Source organism: Mus musculus, chromosome 16 (genome assembly GCF_000001635.26).
Source record: "Mus musculus strain C57BL/6J chromosome 16, GRCm38.p6 C57BL/6J".
In the NCBI taxonomy this organism is placed as follows: Eukaryota; Metazoa; Chordata; class Mammalia; order Rodentia; family Muridae; genus Mus; species Mus musculus.
Genome location: NC_000082.6, coordinates 5,207,098 through 5,222,343, shown reverse-complemented (window position 1 = coordinate 5,222,343; position 15,246 = coordinate 5,207,098). Strand labels below are relative to the sequence as shown.

General features: G+C 48.9%; 1 protein-coding gene and 1 non-coding gene across 4 annotated transcripts; both read left to right on the top strand.

Moving 5' to 3' along the window:
- The first annotated feature begins 35 nt into the window (after positions 1 to 35).
- AU021092 (expressed sequence AU021092) lies at positions 36 to 10,530 on the top strand. 3 transcript variants are annotated; one of them, NM_001033220.3, is made up of 8 exons: positions 45 to 281; positions 1,899 to 2,048; positions 4,396 to 4,546; positions 5,485 to 5,602; positions 6,232 to 6,367; positions 7,637 to 7,741; positions 9,672 to 9,752; positions 10,132 to 10,525. In NM_001033220.3, exons 1-8 carry the CDS (start codon positions 86 to 88, stop codon positions 10,350 to 10,352), a joined length of 1,158 nt encoding a protein of 385 aa, NP_001028392.2. In that variant the 5' UTR covers positions 45 to 85; the 3' UTR covers positions 10,353 to 10,525. The 3 variants fall into 3 exon arrangements, with proteins under 3 accessions (XP_030104961.1, XP_030104962.1, NP_001028392.2); XM_030249102.1 differs by lacking the exon at positions 4,396 to 4,546 and having other exon boundaries at positions 37 to 281; positions 10,132 to 10,530; XM_030249101.1 differs by lacking the exons at positions 6,232 to 6,367; positions 7,637 to 7,741 and having other exon boundaries at positions 36 to 281; positions 10,132 to 10,530.
- On the top strand, positions 6,470 to 6,555 carry Mir6364 (microRNA 6364). The gene has a single exon (NR_105783.1). It is a non-coding gene; the product is annotated as a microRNA 6364 (primary transcript).
- Positions 10,531 to 15,246: the final 4,716 nt, after the last annotated feature.

The window sequence follows — 15,246 nt, the reverse complement described above, 5'->3', positions numbered from 1 at the left end:
GAAGAGGCGGGAACAGAGTGTTTAAAGGATCTGGGGGAAATTCTTGCACTTCAGGGTGTGGCCATCCACCAGCAGAAATCCTGTCATGGCGAGACTCGGGCTGCTTCTCCTCCTGCTGCTGGCCCTGCCACCACACTTCTCCTCAGTGTCATGGCCAGACACTGCACAGGGCACCATGGCAAACTTGATCCTGACTGCATTAGAAAAAGCCACCTTGTTCTTGGAGGACAGGCTGCCCACAATCAACCTGGATGGTGTGGTGGGCTTCCAAGTGCTGGAAGGTATGTGACCCTTGCTCGCAGGTGGATGCTAAGAAAATGAGTTCGCCCAGAACCTGGGACCTCATGCCCTCCTGTTGGATAAGATGAGGACTCAGAGCTCTTCCTGGGTATGTGGTTCTCAGCCAGCTTTATCAAACTTTGTAGAATGAGAAGGGACTTAAGGCAATATGAGAAAGATTTGGAAATTATATTCTCAGAAGGAAAAGATTCTTTTGACAGCCCTTTCCTGACAGGCTGAGAACACAGTGGGTAGAACTCTCTATGGGTCTTAAAGGAAAGTCACTCTCTTAAGGGTGGCTACAGACAAAACAGGAACCCTCCCCCAGATGGTACCCCTACCTGGTTTCCTCCTCTTCTGTCAAAGGCAGCTAAAGTTCCTGAGAAAAACAGCCAAGTGTTTGTTGGCTTTGGGAGGCATAAGATCCTTAAGGAGTGGGCTGGAAACTGGCCAAGACACTGGAGACACAATGGTGTGCGTACATACACGTACACATGGGGTTTGCAGTGAGGAGAAGCCCGATGCCAGAAGTGACAAAGATCCCACGCCTGATGTCCATCTGGGCATCTCCATGGAGACTCCCATCCCCCCCAGGCTGAGACTAAGTGAAACAGAGATATAGAAAGCAGTGCCAAATTCCTCTAGACATTAAGAAGGATAAGCTAGGTGTGGTGATGTATGTTTGTATTCCCAGTGCTCAGATGGCAGAGGCAGGTGAACCATTGTGAGTTTGAGGCCAGCCTGGTCTACATAGTGAGTTCCAGAACAGCCAGGACTACATAGAGAGACCCTGGTTCAAAAACAAAAACAAAAACAAAAACAAAAACAACAAATAAAGAATCCAAAACAGAAGCAAAGAAGGGAGAGGAGGAGGAAGAGGAGGGGAGAGACTAAATAATAGTCACAACTTTCTTAGAGCTGCCTTTTCTGTTAAGGCTGGCAGATACAATGCCAACCCAACCCCATACTGGTAAGAACCTATGAAGATATCTTTTTTATTGGTGTTTTTGCTTTTGTTTTTCTGAGACAGGTTTTCTCTGTGTAGCTCTGGCTGTCCTGGAACTCTGTAGACTAGGATGACCTCAAACTCAGAGATCCACCTGTCTCTGCCTCCCAAGTGCTGCGATTAAAGGTGTGTGCTTCCATTACCCAACAAGATATGTTAAGTGGTAGATGAATAAGCATTGGCCAAATTCATAAGAACAAATTCATGCTTCCACATATCCCTCCCTACTTATCCCTCAAAGACTGCTGTCTGCCAAGTTAATACAAAAAGCTGGACTTCATGTAGTGCTTTCTTTGTACAATAGAAAATGTTAAGGCTCTACACATTAGCTCATTTAATCCCTAAACACTCCCCTGCCCAAGAAAGAATACTTTATGGTGATGAAGGAAGAGAAATTAAATGACTTTTTCTGACCAGTTGATAAAAATCTCATAGAGAATCCAGACTTCAACCCAAGCCCAGTCCTAGAATAATTTCTCAGCCAGAGCCACAGTCCAGATCAGCTTTATAGAAGCCTTATTCCACTCTGGGCCATGACAAAACCTCAAGTGTTTTCCCTGCTTGTGTGCTTGGTCAGATGTTGGAATGAATGACTTCCAACCTCCCCTTTCAGTGCAACTCCGAGGAGTTCAGGAAAAATGGGCTCACAAGCCCTTGCTGCAGCCTCTCAGCATGCGCGCTGGACAGATGGCCAACACACTGTCTGCTCTCCTCCAAAAATCCATCTTCTACCTCAAGCAGAGTGACCCCACGTACCTAAGAGGTAAGGGCAGGGTGGGGCTATCACATCAAAGGCAGCATCCTGGGTGCTCACCGGAATCCCGAGGTATCAACACTTCCTGAAGCAAGGCAGGGTCCACACAGCCCACATCAGTCTTCAGGAAGGCACAGGTGACCCACTTCCTGGTTTCAATCCAGATTTCCCATCCTAGACCAGACAAACAGTGGCATGCCTCCGTGGTGAGAGTATTGAAAAGGTCTTTATCACTTTGCACAGAGAGCCTTATGCATACCACTCTGTATCTTGTATCAAAAAAGTCCATCACCTTGCCCCCCTTTAAAGATCCCACAGAGATTTCCAAGCCTATAAATCAAACTCATATGTTCTTGGTGGGGATGGGGGCATGTCTAACTCTAGTGCCTATTGTGTGTCACCTTTCCTGGGGAGACATGAATGTCTATCTACCCCATATAGGGGAATGATGACAGGCCAAAATAATGATAATGAACCAGTGAGTTTATCAGGGTTACTCACTCACAGGAGTATGGAGGACTCGAGGACAGCTACATCATTGAAATCCAGCGCAGTATGGATGATGGCTTTTACAAGCTGGAGCTCTTACCATCTAGAGGTCTAGATCACACTCATTTTCTCCACTGAGAAATGAATTAAAAGGCAGGGAAGCGCTGGAGCACAACAGGTAGCAGCAGAGAAAACCTCAGGCAGCAGAATCAACAGCCTAAGCATGAATAGGTGCACACAGCAAGGTACACAGAGGCATGGCCCCTTTGCTGGGGGGGGGGGGCTCCTGGAGGGATGGGGGATTTAAGGGTGAGCTGGAATGAGTCTCTTTCCCTTAATCTAGGATTGATCAATCTAGATGAAGAAAGGAAAGCTGAGAGTCCCAGAGCTTTGTGTAGGCTTAGATTTTTCAAAACCTACTTTTAATAAGGATTCTTAAATGCTTTAGCCTCCCTTCTAGACAACCACCCACCAGAGATGGTGGAAAGGAAAGGTAAACAGGGCCAAGGAGGATGTGGACCTGTTTAGTTCTTTGGAGCAAATCACTCTGCATTGTCAGGATATCAGCAGCTCAATTCACATAAATCAGCAGCAGCAGCAGCAGCTTCATCCACTCCCAGACACCATTCATAACCCTTAAGCACTACACCAGCCTCTCCAGAAGCCCCTGACTGGCATCACAAGAACTCCACTGCACACCCCCACTCAACAAGCCTGGGGTCTTTTATCAACACCTCACACTTCCAAGCGATGCTGTGGATCAAGGCAAAGCCTGTCTGTCAATCCTTGCTATTGATGGGGGAAATATGCCTTCCCTGGGAAGTGAGAGGCTTTGTGCATTTCAGGGTCATAACAGCTTCCCTTTAAATATATTTTAAAATCATGTGTATGAGTATTTTATGTGTGTGTGTGTATGTGTGTGTGTGTGTGTGTGTGTGAGAGAGAGAGAGAGAGAGAGAGAGAGAGAGAGAGAACTACATGCGTGCCTGGTGTCTGGGGACTGTGTATTTAGGCATATCCTATACCTTTTTGATTAGGAGAGATGTTTTAGAAGAGGTTACCAAGGACTAGTAGAGATGAGGCTTAGTTGTAGAGTGTTTGCTAATGCACACAAAGTCCTGAGTTCCCACCCAGCAATGTATAAATCAGCCTTGGTGGTCCATGCCCATAATCTCAGCACTTACTGAGGCGGAAGCAAGAAGATTAGGAGTTCGAGGTCATCCTATATAGTGAGTTTGGGGCCAACCTGGGCTACATGAGACCTGACAGAAAAAGGGTAACTGGTGTGAGTCAAATGTTGTGCTCAATGCAGGGAAACTTGGAAACAGCTTCCACCTGTTGAGGCCTTAGGTCTCAGGGAAGGTGTCCTGCTAGTTCTATGCCAGTTTAACAAAAGCTAGAGTCGTTTGGGAAGAGGGATGTGACCCGGAGAAACGCCTCCACTTGATTTGCATGTAGGAGAATGTGCAGTGGTTTCCCTTGACTGGTGTAGGAGGACCCCTCTCACTGTGGGTGGTATCACTTCTGGGGGAGTGGTCCTGGGTACTCTAAACAAGCACTCCTCCACAGCCTCTGCAGCAGCTCCTGCCTCCACAGCCTCTGCATCAGCTCCTGCCTCCACTCTCCTGCCCTGTTTGAGTTGCTGCCCTGTCCTGTCTTCCCTCAGTGGTGGAGTGTGACCTGAGAGTTTTAAGCTGGCATAAACCCTTTTGTACCTCAAGTTGCCTTGGGCATTGTGTCTTCTCACAGCAGCAGAAACTCCAACTAGGACAGAGGAGCATGCACTTTCTGGGCTGGGATAATCCGCAGTGCTGTAGCTCTTAGTCCCTGAGCACTCGGGACACTGGCTACCTCTCCTTCTCTGCAGAGTTCCAGCCAAGCATTCAGCCTGGGTTTTGGAAGTTGCCCAATGACTGGACACGCACCAATGCCTCCCTAGTCTACCCCTGGCTGGAACCCCTGGACTCTTTCTCAGAGGAAAGCAGCGATGTGTGCCTGGTGCAACTACTAGGAACAGGGTGGGTCCCCCACCATCCCAGTACCTGAAACCCCCATAGTGTCCCCTTGGCCACAAGCAGAGCCTTTAGCAAATGCAGATGAATGTGCACAGACCCTCAGAAGCCCTCTCCCACCCTACTCCACAGACTCCAGGTCTCACTTTCCCTGAACCATAGTGTTTGACCTCCTCCCCAAAGTGGCTTTCTCTGAGCCCCTCTGCACAGGACAAAACCTCAGTCCTTGCCAGTTCTTTCAGGGCCCCATGCACCTCCCACCCAGTCTCTGGGGACTCTTTACAGACTCCATGGATCCAGGAAGACAATACCAAACATAGTCTTACTCCCTATTTCCTTCCGTAGCCAATGGGCTTGCAGCAAGGTCTAGGGCACTTTAGTGCAGGGGGCAGGACAGGAATGGGGCACTATCTTCTCAGCCTCCTTCAGAGAAGGTGCCAAGCCACAGGTGACTCACAGAGGGGCTGCACTCTAGATGGTAACCTACATTACCATATAGGGTATGAGCAAGTGTATTGAGTCCAGACCACACTCCCTGAGTTGCTGGGTTTGAATGGTCCTTTATTTAGGAGACTGATAAGAAAGATATTTGGGGACTCGATGGAGCAAAAGCAAGTCAGACACTGGTGGCTACCCAAGCCCAGGACAGTTCAGCATCGTCTCCTCTGAGCTAGATCAAGACCAGACACAGCCAGTCATGGTGTCATATGATCTCATAACCTGAAGTCCCAGCACTCAAGGAGGCAAAGACAGGACGGCCAGGCTACAAAATGAGACCTTGTCTGAAAACGAAGTAAAGCCTGCAACATCTGTTTTATTTGTCAACCCTCGTGCTCAGCCCAGAACCCTCACCCTAACAATCACTGAGGAAAACACAGGTGCCCAGCCCAGGGTGGGGTGGACAGGAAGCATTGTCCTCATCAGTCTGGGTTGTCTCCTCCCAGGACAGACAGCAGCCAGCCTTGCAGGCTCTCCAACTTCTGCAGAACCCTTATGACCAAGGCCGGCTGCTCAGGCTACAGCCTCTCCCATCAGCTGCTCTTCTTCCTCTGGGCCAGAATGGTAAGTGCTGTGCAGAGAAAGAAAGCTGATTCTCGACTCCACTTCTCCCACCGCATGGTGTGGTGACCCTGTGCAGCCATGCTTCCCAGCAGCACTTGGAGCTGCCTTCTGAGTCCTTGCGGGGGTGGGAGTGGGGGTTAATATTTGCAGAGCACCACCCAGTGTTTGTTCTCATGCCAGGCATCACCTAGCCACATTGCTCACCAAACAAAACGCCCTCTAGTCTAAGCCCTGCCACTAGTGTCCAACCTATGAATGCAGCACAACACAAAACTGTAATCCTACTTAAAACATTATAAAGCTTTCTGAGACTCATTTGTAACTCCTGTGAGGATGACAGCAGCTCAGAATGTCAAAAGATCAGATACACTTGTGTGGCCTTCCCTTTCTGGAAAAAGACTCTGAAGCTCAGAAAGGCTAATGAGTGAGCCACGGTCACTCGGCTCTTAGCCAACCAAGCCAAGCCAGAGTGTGAGCTGACTCCAGTGACCTGCAAAGTGGGTGTGAATGGGGAAGGAGAGACCTTCCTCCCAACACAGCCCTTTCAAGACCTGCTCAGAGCTACAGGCCTTCCCGACTGAGCACGTGTCTCCCACACACCTTCATATCTCCTGTTGTCTATCCCCCAGCAAGGGTGCACGGAGGGACTGTTCCTCCAGAGCCAACACTACATGGACATCTTCTGTGCCAATATGATGGAACTGAACCACAGAGCTGAGGCCGTTGGATACGCTTACCCCACCCAAGACCTCTTCATGGAAAACAGTGAGCCTGGCCTTCTGCCCGCAGCATAGAGTAGAGAGGTTTTGACAAAGGGGTTGCATGCACACACCTGGGATTGCTAAATTAAGCAAGTAAACACAGAAGCTATAGGGCTGGGGAATAGCTTAGTCAGCAAAGAGCTTGTTTCACAAGCATGAGGACATGAGTTCGATCCCCAGCACTCCTGTGAAAAGGCCACGTAGGATGACACATGGCACACCTTGTAATCCTAGAGCAGAAGAGGCAGAGACAGGTGGATCCTGGGGGAATTGGGGGGGGGGAAGTAGAGACAGATGGATCCTGGGGGAATAGGGGGGAGGCAGAGACAGAATGATCCTGGGGGAATGGGGGGGAGGCATGGAGGGAAAGGTGGATCCTGGGGCCATGGGGGAAGGCAGGGAGGGACAGGTGGATCCTGGGAGCATGAGGGGGAGGCAGGGAGGGACAGGTAGATCCTAGGGGCATGGGGGGAGGCAGGGAGGGACAGGTGGATCCTAGGGGCAAGGGAAGGCAGAGACAGGTGGATCTTCTGGACTTGGTCACCAGCCAGTTTAAGTGAATGGGTAAATCCAAGGTCCCTCCAAGAAACCCTGTCTTGAAAAACAGGGTAAGGCTGGCTAGATGGTTCAGGGAGTGAAAAAACATGCTCAATTTTAAGCCCTTGAGACCCACGTGGTGGATGGAGAGAAGCAGCTCCCACAAGTTGTCCTCTGATCTCTACACACATAACATGGCATGCACACAGTAAGAAAATAAATAATGCAATACAAAATAAGATGGGCAGTTCTTTAGGACTGATGCCGCAGTTAACTTCTGACTGCCGTGTACACCTGCACACGTTGCTTATTAGGGACTTAAATGCAACTGGCCATTATGTGTCTACTTGCCACAGTGACTGATCTTTGTCCACTAAGTTCATCAAGAACAGGAAGAGTTCTGGATAGACTGATCAGCTGGCACACAGACACCACCCGTTTCACCCCCCCCCCAGCCAAGATCTTGGAAATAAATAGAAAGGCAGCCCTGGGGTGGCTGCTTGGTTGCCGGGACATCCAAACGCCCCACCAAGCCTGACTCCAGCAACTCTGTGATAGCACAGGAGAGACAGGACCAGGGCCTGGGAGCCTCTGGTGGCCAAGAGAACCCAAGCCTTGTAATCCTTGCAGAGGAGGCAGAGACAGACAAGTCCCTAAGTGTCCCCATTGTGTGGTAGGCCAGGGACACAGGAAGAGGTGGAAGCAGGCCAACAGAGATGCCTTGGTGTGTTTGCAGTTATGTTCTGTGGTATGGCTGGCTTCTCTGACTTCTACAAGCTGCGCTGGCTGGAGGCCATTCTCAGCTGGCAGAACCCCCAGGTGGGATGCTTCGGGAGGCCTGGTGAGTTGCCTGTCTGCCCCAGCTGGGAGCATTGTTTGGTGGGGGTCCCAGTTTCTGGGTCACTCAAGAAGAAGGATATCCTAGCACTGAGAACTGGTGATTTAAAACAAGCAAGCACTCACATGGGTCTAGAAGGAATTGGCATTCTGAGAGCCTAATTCAGCCAGTGGGAAGCCATCTGTGGGAAGACTTAAACTTGCTGCACTTGTGTTAACAAATCCATTTCTTCAGCATTCCCTGAGCATCTGTGAATGTGCAGACAGATGTTATCTGGGTGGCAGAGAAAGTCAGAGCTGTAAAGAGTGGGTAGATACTCCCTCACCACACCAATGGATATGGCCATGCCAACTTCTACCAAGAGCTGAGAAAGCACAGAACACTGGCGAAGGCTCTCCCATTCCCTGAAGCTATCACGGAAGTCCACCAGGAGGGGTACATAGTTAAGAAGCCAGGGATGAGTCTTTCCAACCTTGTGACATGTGGCCTCAGGTTGTCTCTGGGTTAATAATGATCATAAGTCATCTATTTGCCTTCCTTGAACCTTCCATGAACCTCTAGTTTGTGCCTGCCACAGAACAGGTACTCAGGAAAAGCCAGAATTTCTATCAAGAAGCTTGGAGTCCTTAAAGCAGCAACTGCCTTTGAGATAAGAGGAAAGCTAAGATATGGTAATGTACTAGGGCTTGGTAATACATAAAGATATGGTGATGCCCAAGGCTTCGTGATGCCCAGGCATGATGATGCCCTAAGGCTTGGTGATGCCCTAAGACATGGTGATGCCCAACAATTCGTGATGCCCTAACGCATGGTGATGCCCTAAGACATGGTGATTCCCCAAGGCTTGGTGATGCAGCCCTGTCATCCTAAGCCACTGAAGAGACTGAGGTTGGAGGATCAGAAGTTCAAGGCTTGCATAGGCTTAAAGTGCGTTTCAGGCTGGTCTGAGCCTCAGAATATTACTTTTAAATTGTGCAGGGCTTCAAGAAGACTTAGGGTGTAAAGGCCCTTGCCACCAAATCTGATGACCTAGACTCACGTGGTAGAAGAAAGCTAATGACAAATTGTCTTCTGACCTCTACACACACACACACACACACATACACACACACACACACACAATTTAATGTAATAGTAATCTTATTTTTAATTTATTTTTATGTGTGTGAGTGTTTTCTCTGCATATATTATGTTTGTGCGCCATATGTATGCAGTGCCCACAGAGGCCAGAAGAGGACTCAGTGCCCTTAGGACTGCGGTTACAGATGGTTGTGAGCTCCCATGGTGGTGCTAGGAGTCAAACCCAATCCTCTGCAAGAGCAGCCATCTCTCCAGATCCAATAATAATTTTAAAAAGGGCAAAATTCGGAGTGCAGGCCTACATGTGTAAAACCCTAGATTCTAGCCCAAGTACCACAAGCATAAATAAAATAGGTGAAAGAAGTTTCAAAACCAGAGACTCACATCTATTATATTATTATAATACCAGTGCTTGGAAGGATGAAGCTGAGACCCTATCTCAAAACATCAGCTCTGCCTGGTGGCTCATGCCTTTAATCCCTGCACTTGGGAGGCAGAGGTAGGTGGGTCTCCGTGAGCTCAAGACCAGACTGGTCTACAGAGTGAGTTCCAGGGCAGCCAAGGCTATACAGACCCATGTCTCAATAAAACAAAAACAATATTACAATGGTTTCCAGAGTACAGAGCTCTAGGCCCAACACTTGATTGGGCAGGGTAGACCCTGCACTTTTTAGGAGGCCCCCTAGAGGCAGGGGTAAGTTGACAGAGGACAAATGTGGCCCTGAGGTGGCATCTGCAGCTAGGCACAGCAGAAATCTAGAAGCTCCAAGTCCCTTGAAGGGTCAGAGAGGAAGAGACTTATTGAATGAGTGTTAAGTTTATCCCATGAATCTCCCCTTTGGCTCTTCTCCAGACACAAAGGGTGAACCTTCTGAAGTTCCACATCAGCAGGGCATTCTGAGAAGAGTGCGAAGGCGGGAAAAACTGTTCGCAGGTAAGTAACACCCAGGGGCCCACTTACCCATCACCCAAACGATCAAGGCTTTCACCTGCTGCTGGTGGTTGTTTCCCCCCCAGTACCAGGGAATAAGACCTTGGGCCTCCTCAGTGAATGTTCTACTACTGAGCTATTCCTGTTGCTCTCGGTGGAAAGAGGCCTGAGCCACTGGTGAGCCCACTTACTTGTAGAGGCAAGAGCAGAAGTCAGCATCTATAATGAGCTTCTTAGTTCTGCACAGAACATCAACATGCCCACACAGAACCTGGAAGATTGGCTGGGGGGTGGGTGGAGACTCATATAGCATTTATGATGGATTGTATTGGACAAAGGGCCAAGTTTGCTCCAGGACCTTTCCCTGCTCCCACCCCAACAGATGGCTGTTCGTGCCACAACACAGCCACAGCAGTCGCAGCCCTGGGTGGCTTTCTCTACATCCTGGCAGAATACCACCCAGACAATGGAGATGCACATCCAGAATACTACCCAAACCATGGAGATCCATACTCATCCTCACAGTCACCAGCAAGCAACTACCAAGATGGTGCTGCCGGCCCTGACGTCCAGAGGACTGGCAGGCCCCTTAGTGTTTCTTAAGTCCTGAGTCAGAGGTCACAGGCTGAGGAGGCAATTGAGGAAAGTGACCAGCTATATCCCCATCGCCACTTCTGGGTGTTTAAAAGTCTTGGGAGAGCAGGGCCAGGGAAAGCAGGGTTGGAGAGTGGGGTGGCCCAGATGTCAGCAGAATACATAAAGCACAGTCAATTGGAGCTGAGTCTTTTGTCTCTTGTGTACATCTGTCAGATCATTTGTTGATACAGGGTCTCACTGTGTATCCTTGGCTGGCCTGGAGCTCACAGAGACCCTGCCTGCTTCTGCCGCCAGTTGCTGGATTTCTGTGTGTCAGATCCTGATGTGTAGTCTAGATTGGGCTCAAGATCCTTCTGCCTCCACTTCCTGAGTGCTAAAATCACAAGTGTGTGCCACTATGCCCTGTTTGGAGTCGAGTCTTATTTTCTCAGGCATAAGGACAATCTTGGGTGACTTCAGATCTCTGTTTCAAGTCCCTTATCTCAATCAACACAAATCCTGAATGGACCAGTGTCCTACTCTGTCCTCTGCAACTATAACAAAATAACTGAGTCTAGGTGATTCATAAGGGAAGTTGTCTTGGTTAGGGATTCATTACTGTGAAGAGACACCATGACCAAGGCAACTCTTATAAAGGACAACAATTAGCTGGGGGTAGCTTACAGTTTTGGAGGTTTAGTCCATTATCATGGCAGGAAGCATGGCAGCATGCAGGCAGACATGGTGCTGGACAAGAAGCTGAGAGTTCTACATCTTGATTCAAAGACAGCAGCAGGAGACTCTGTACCACACTGGGCTTGAGTATTGGAGATCTCAAAGCCTGCCACCACAGTGACACACTTCTTCCAACAAGGCCACACCTCCTAATAGTGCCACTCTCTCTGGACCAAGCATTCGAGTACATGAGTCTATGAAGGCCATACGGATTCAAACCACCAAGGAGGTTTCTTTGGCCTACAGTTCTGGAGCCTGTAAAGTGCAGGGCCATGGTACAGCATCAAGTGAGAGCCTGTACACTGCTTCATAAGATGGCAGAAGGTCAAGGATGTGTGAGACACAGATGGGGAGAGAGGCTGGAGTAAGACAGATGCACACCATGATAACAAACACACTCCTGACAGAGTCGCATGACTCCTACCAGGAAGACCCACAACCAGGTCTTCTAAGACTCACCTCATCGTCTGTCATTTTGCTTTGCATTTTGTTATTATTGTTGTTTAGTTTTTGTTTTGTTTTTTGTTTTTTGTTTGCTTGTTTTTCCTAAAACAGTGTCTGGCACTGTGGTCCATGTTAGCCTCAAACTCGCAGCACACCCCTTTCACCTCAGTACTGGGGATTATAGTGTGTGCCACCGTGCCTGGCCTGAGGTGGTTCTGCTTTTTAATAGTGGTAGGGTGGTAGTTAAACTGAAGTGTGATGGCTGGAAGAGGAAGTAAGGCTGAGATCAGCCTGTGGCCATGAAAGGTGACACATGCTAATTTCTACATTCTACAGAGTGCACAGAACTCTGAAGGTCCTGAGGGCATGGTGTGAGCAGCCCCAGCACTGTACAAAGGCAGTGTGGACTGCTCAGTGGTTAGCACTGTTACTCTGACCACAGGCTACAGTGCTCTGTGTCACTGGACAAAGTCACTGCAACACATGGCTTCTCTGTGACTCAGTTTCCCATTCGGCAACATCAGGGTGATGATGGTACCTATCTCAATATGACAATCACAGCGTGGAGCTGATGTCCTTAGAGTGCCAAATGCTGTGCCTGTCACACCTAGTGCCAAGCAAATGTCACCAGGAGTAAGATTGTCATAAAATGAGGGGAGTGTCCCAGATCATCAGAAGGCACAGCTGGCCCTCCCTGGAGTGTCTTCCCCTCCCACTTCTTTCCACTGACTCAAGACATTATTTAAATGCTTTAGCATTTTAGAAAAGATCTTCTATAACATTCTATAGGGATGGTGGCACACTGTGAACACTGCTTGTATCAAGCTTTAGAGTAAAAAACAAGCTCCCAAATCAGTCCAAATCCAGAAGGTGCTTTGCCATAAGTGGAAAGGCTGTTGATATACTTATGTGATAGTCAAGCCACACCACAGCCTGGGAATTAGCATTCTCCTTGTGGAGTCATCTGACATGATGACACACACCTGAAATTCCAGCACTTGGGAGGTGGAGGCAGGAGGATCAAGAATCTTGGGTCATCCTTGGCTACATACTAGCCGTACTACATGAGATGCTGTCTCAAACTGCCAGAGAAGAACCAGCCATGCAAACCTGACAATCCAATTTCAACCATTAAAAATATAAACCAGATGTGGGAGGGGCAGGACGGCTCATGCCTTAGTCCCAGCACTTGGGAGGCAGAGGCAGGCTGATCTCTGTGAGTTCCTATCAGCTAGACCTTGTCTCAAAAACAAACAGATGTATCTGACAGGATGACTTACAGGGTAAAGACACTTGCCTAGTGATCTGAACTTGACCCCAGAACCTTCCTGGTAGAGAATTCACCCCTTCAAACTGACTTCTGACCTCCACACATGGGCCTTGGCATGCACAGAACCCACACACCCCTATATACAAATAAATCACTTTTAAAAGCTGGATGTGGTGTTGTATATCCATATTTCCAGCTCTCCTACCTGGAGATGGGAGGCAGAGATCAGACTCTAAAAGCCACCAGCAGCAGGAGTGAGAAAGCCTGACTCAACAAAGAGAAGCTAGATCCAACTTCTGAAGGCTGCCCTTTGACACCCACACATCCAAGAGAGCATGCACACACATAAACTCATGCTAGATTAAAAAAAAAAGTTTAATGAAGAGATATGTCATTAAGGTTTTTTTAAAGATTTATTTTTATGTATTTGAATACACTGTCACTGTCTTCAGACACATCAGAAGAGGGCATCAGATCCCATTACAGATGGTTGTGAGCCACCATGTGGTTTCTGGGAATTGAACTCAGGACCTCTGGAAGAGAAGCCAGTGCTCTTAACCTCTGAGTTAAGACAGGCCATCTCTCCAGCCTGTCACTGAGCCATCTCTCCAGCCCGTCACTGAGCCGTCTCTCCAGCCCGTCACTGAGCCGTCTCTCCAGCCCGTCACTAAGGTTTTAGTAAGTAAACAACCCCCTCTTCTTGTGCCCTGCTGAAAGCCAGTGATGTGGAACGGACCCTTTAAATCTCTCCTTTCGCCTAATCTTCCCCTACTGTGCCCAGGATTTCCTACCACAATCCCCCATAAGTTATTAGGCCCAGGAGCTGTGCCTGGCATGGAGTGGCAAATGTGACATGCTTCTGAGGCTGCTGCCTTCTTAGGGGACCGGGAACCAGAGCCTAACACCTATTGGCCTTTAAGATTTCCTTAGCACCACTTCATCAACACAAAGTCACCAAGACAGGCTCTCAGCTTTGGGAGAAATCGGCTTCACACAAACAGATTACAGGAGAATTCTGCCCACCCCATTCTTCCTGAGTGTGAGCTGGGTTAGTGACTGAGCTGAACAATGGTGTGGTCCCAAGGCTTAAGTTACTAACCAGGCTGGAGGAAGGGAGGAGAGCCTGGGCTGGCAGGTCAATTTTAAGATAAGGGCATCCTCTCAGGGAATGCCAGAACCACACTGAGGGCTGGGGGTGTAGCTCAGCTGATGGCCTGAGGCCCTGAGGTCACACTGAGGGCTGGGGGTGTAGCTCAGCTGATGGCCTGAGGCCCTGAGGTCACACTGAGGGCTGGGGGTGTAGCTCAGCTGATGGCCTGAGGCCCTGAGGTCAATCTCCATCATCATGCTAACAGCTCACACACTTACACACATGACATAAAAGTAAAACAGACTGGCAGACGAGCTCAAGACCCTGAGTTCTAACCCCTAACCATATAAAAAAAGGCATGGTGGTACAAACCTTCAATTTCCAGGCCCTGTAAAGTGGAGGTAAGAGGATCAAGGTTCAAGACCAGCCTGGGCTACAGGAAACCTTAAAGGTTAATTCTGGCGTTCACTCAACTGAGCCATACATGATGGGCTGTCCTCTCTGCTGTGGTGAATGTACCTCAATTGTCTAGGTAGCTGCGGAAGCTTGAGGTTGCTTTTGCTAATAATACTAACTCTCCTGGAGCCCACGAATATGAGGGAGAGCTGATGTGAAATAATTTTCCCAGCATCTCTGTCTCCAGATCCCTACGACCCTTCACTGTCTTGCCTTTGACTGGGATTGCAGATGCTGATCATCCAAGCAGCATTTTATTCAAAACTGTAACAGGGGTGGGCCTGCCCACTGCCCACTGCAACTGGTAATTCTCTTCCACCCCTTCCTGTGATTTCTCCCCAGCTCATATCAACCATAATCTCCCAGCTTTATCAGCAGGCCCAGACCAAACCCCAAGGCCAGGATGCTATACAAGAGGATGAAGGCTGCGGCAGGAGGAGCTCTGCAGTTCCTGGGCTTGCCTGTGGCCCACCGGCCTGCAAAGCTGAAGGGCGAATGTGTGCATACGTGGGAAATTGCTCCTGATGGTAACAGGCAGGTGCCAGACTTTACTCAGTCCCCAGAAAGAACACACACACACACACACACACACACACACACACACACACACACAACCCTGACTCTTTCTTTTATGTAGTGTCCATCTCATCCAGGCTCCAACTTGGCCGTGTGCCTCATGGATGCAGGAAGACATCAGACAAAGGATGAGATGGGCTGTTGCTAATGTATGGCTTATCCTGTTTTCTTGTTATGGTTTTGTTCTTATTTTTGCTTGCTTTTCAAGACATGGTTTCTCTATGAAGCCCTGGACATCCTGGAACTTGCTCTGTAGACCAGGCTGGCCTTGAACTCACAGAGATCCACCTGCCTCTGCCTTCTGTGTGCTGGGGTTAAAGGCGGGCAGCAGCACTGCCCAGCTTGGTTTT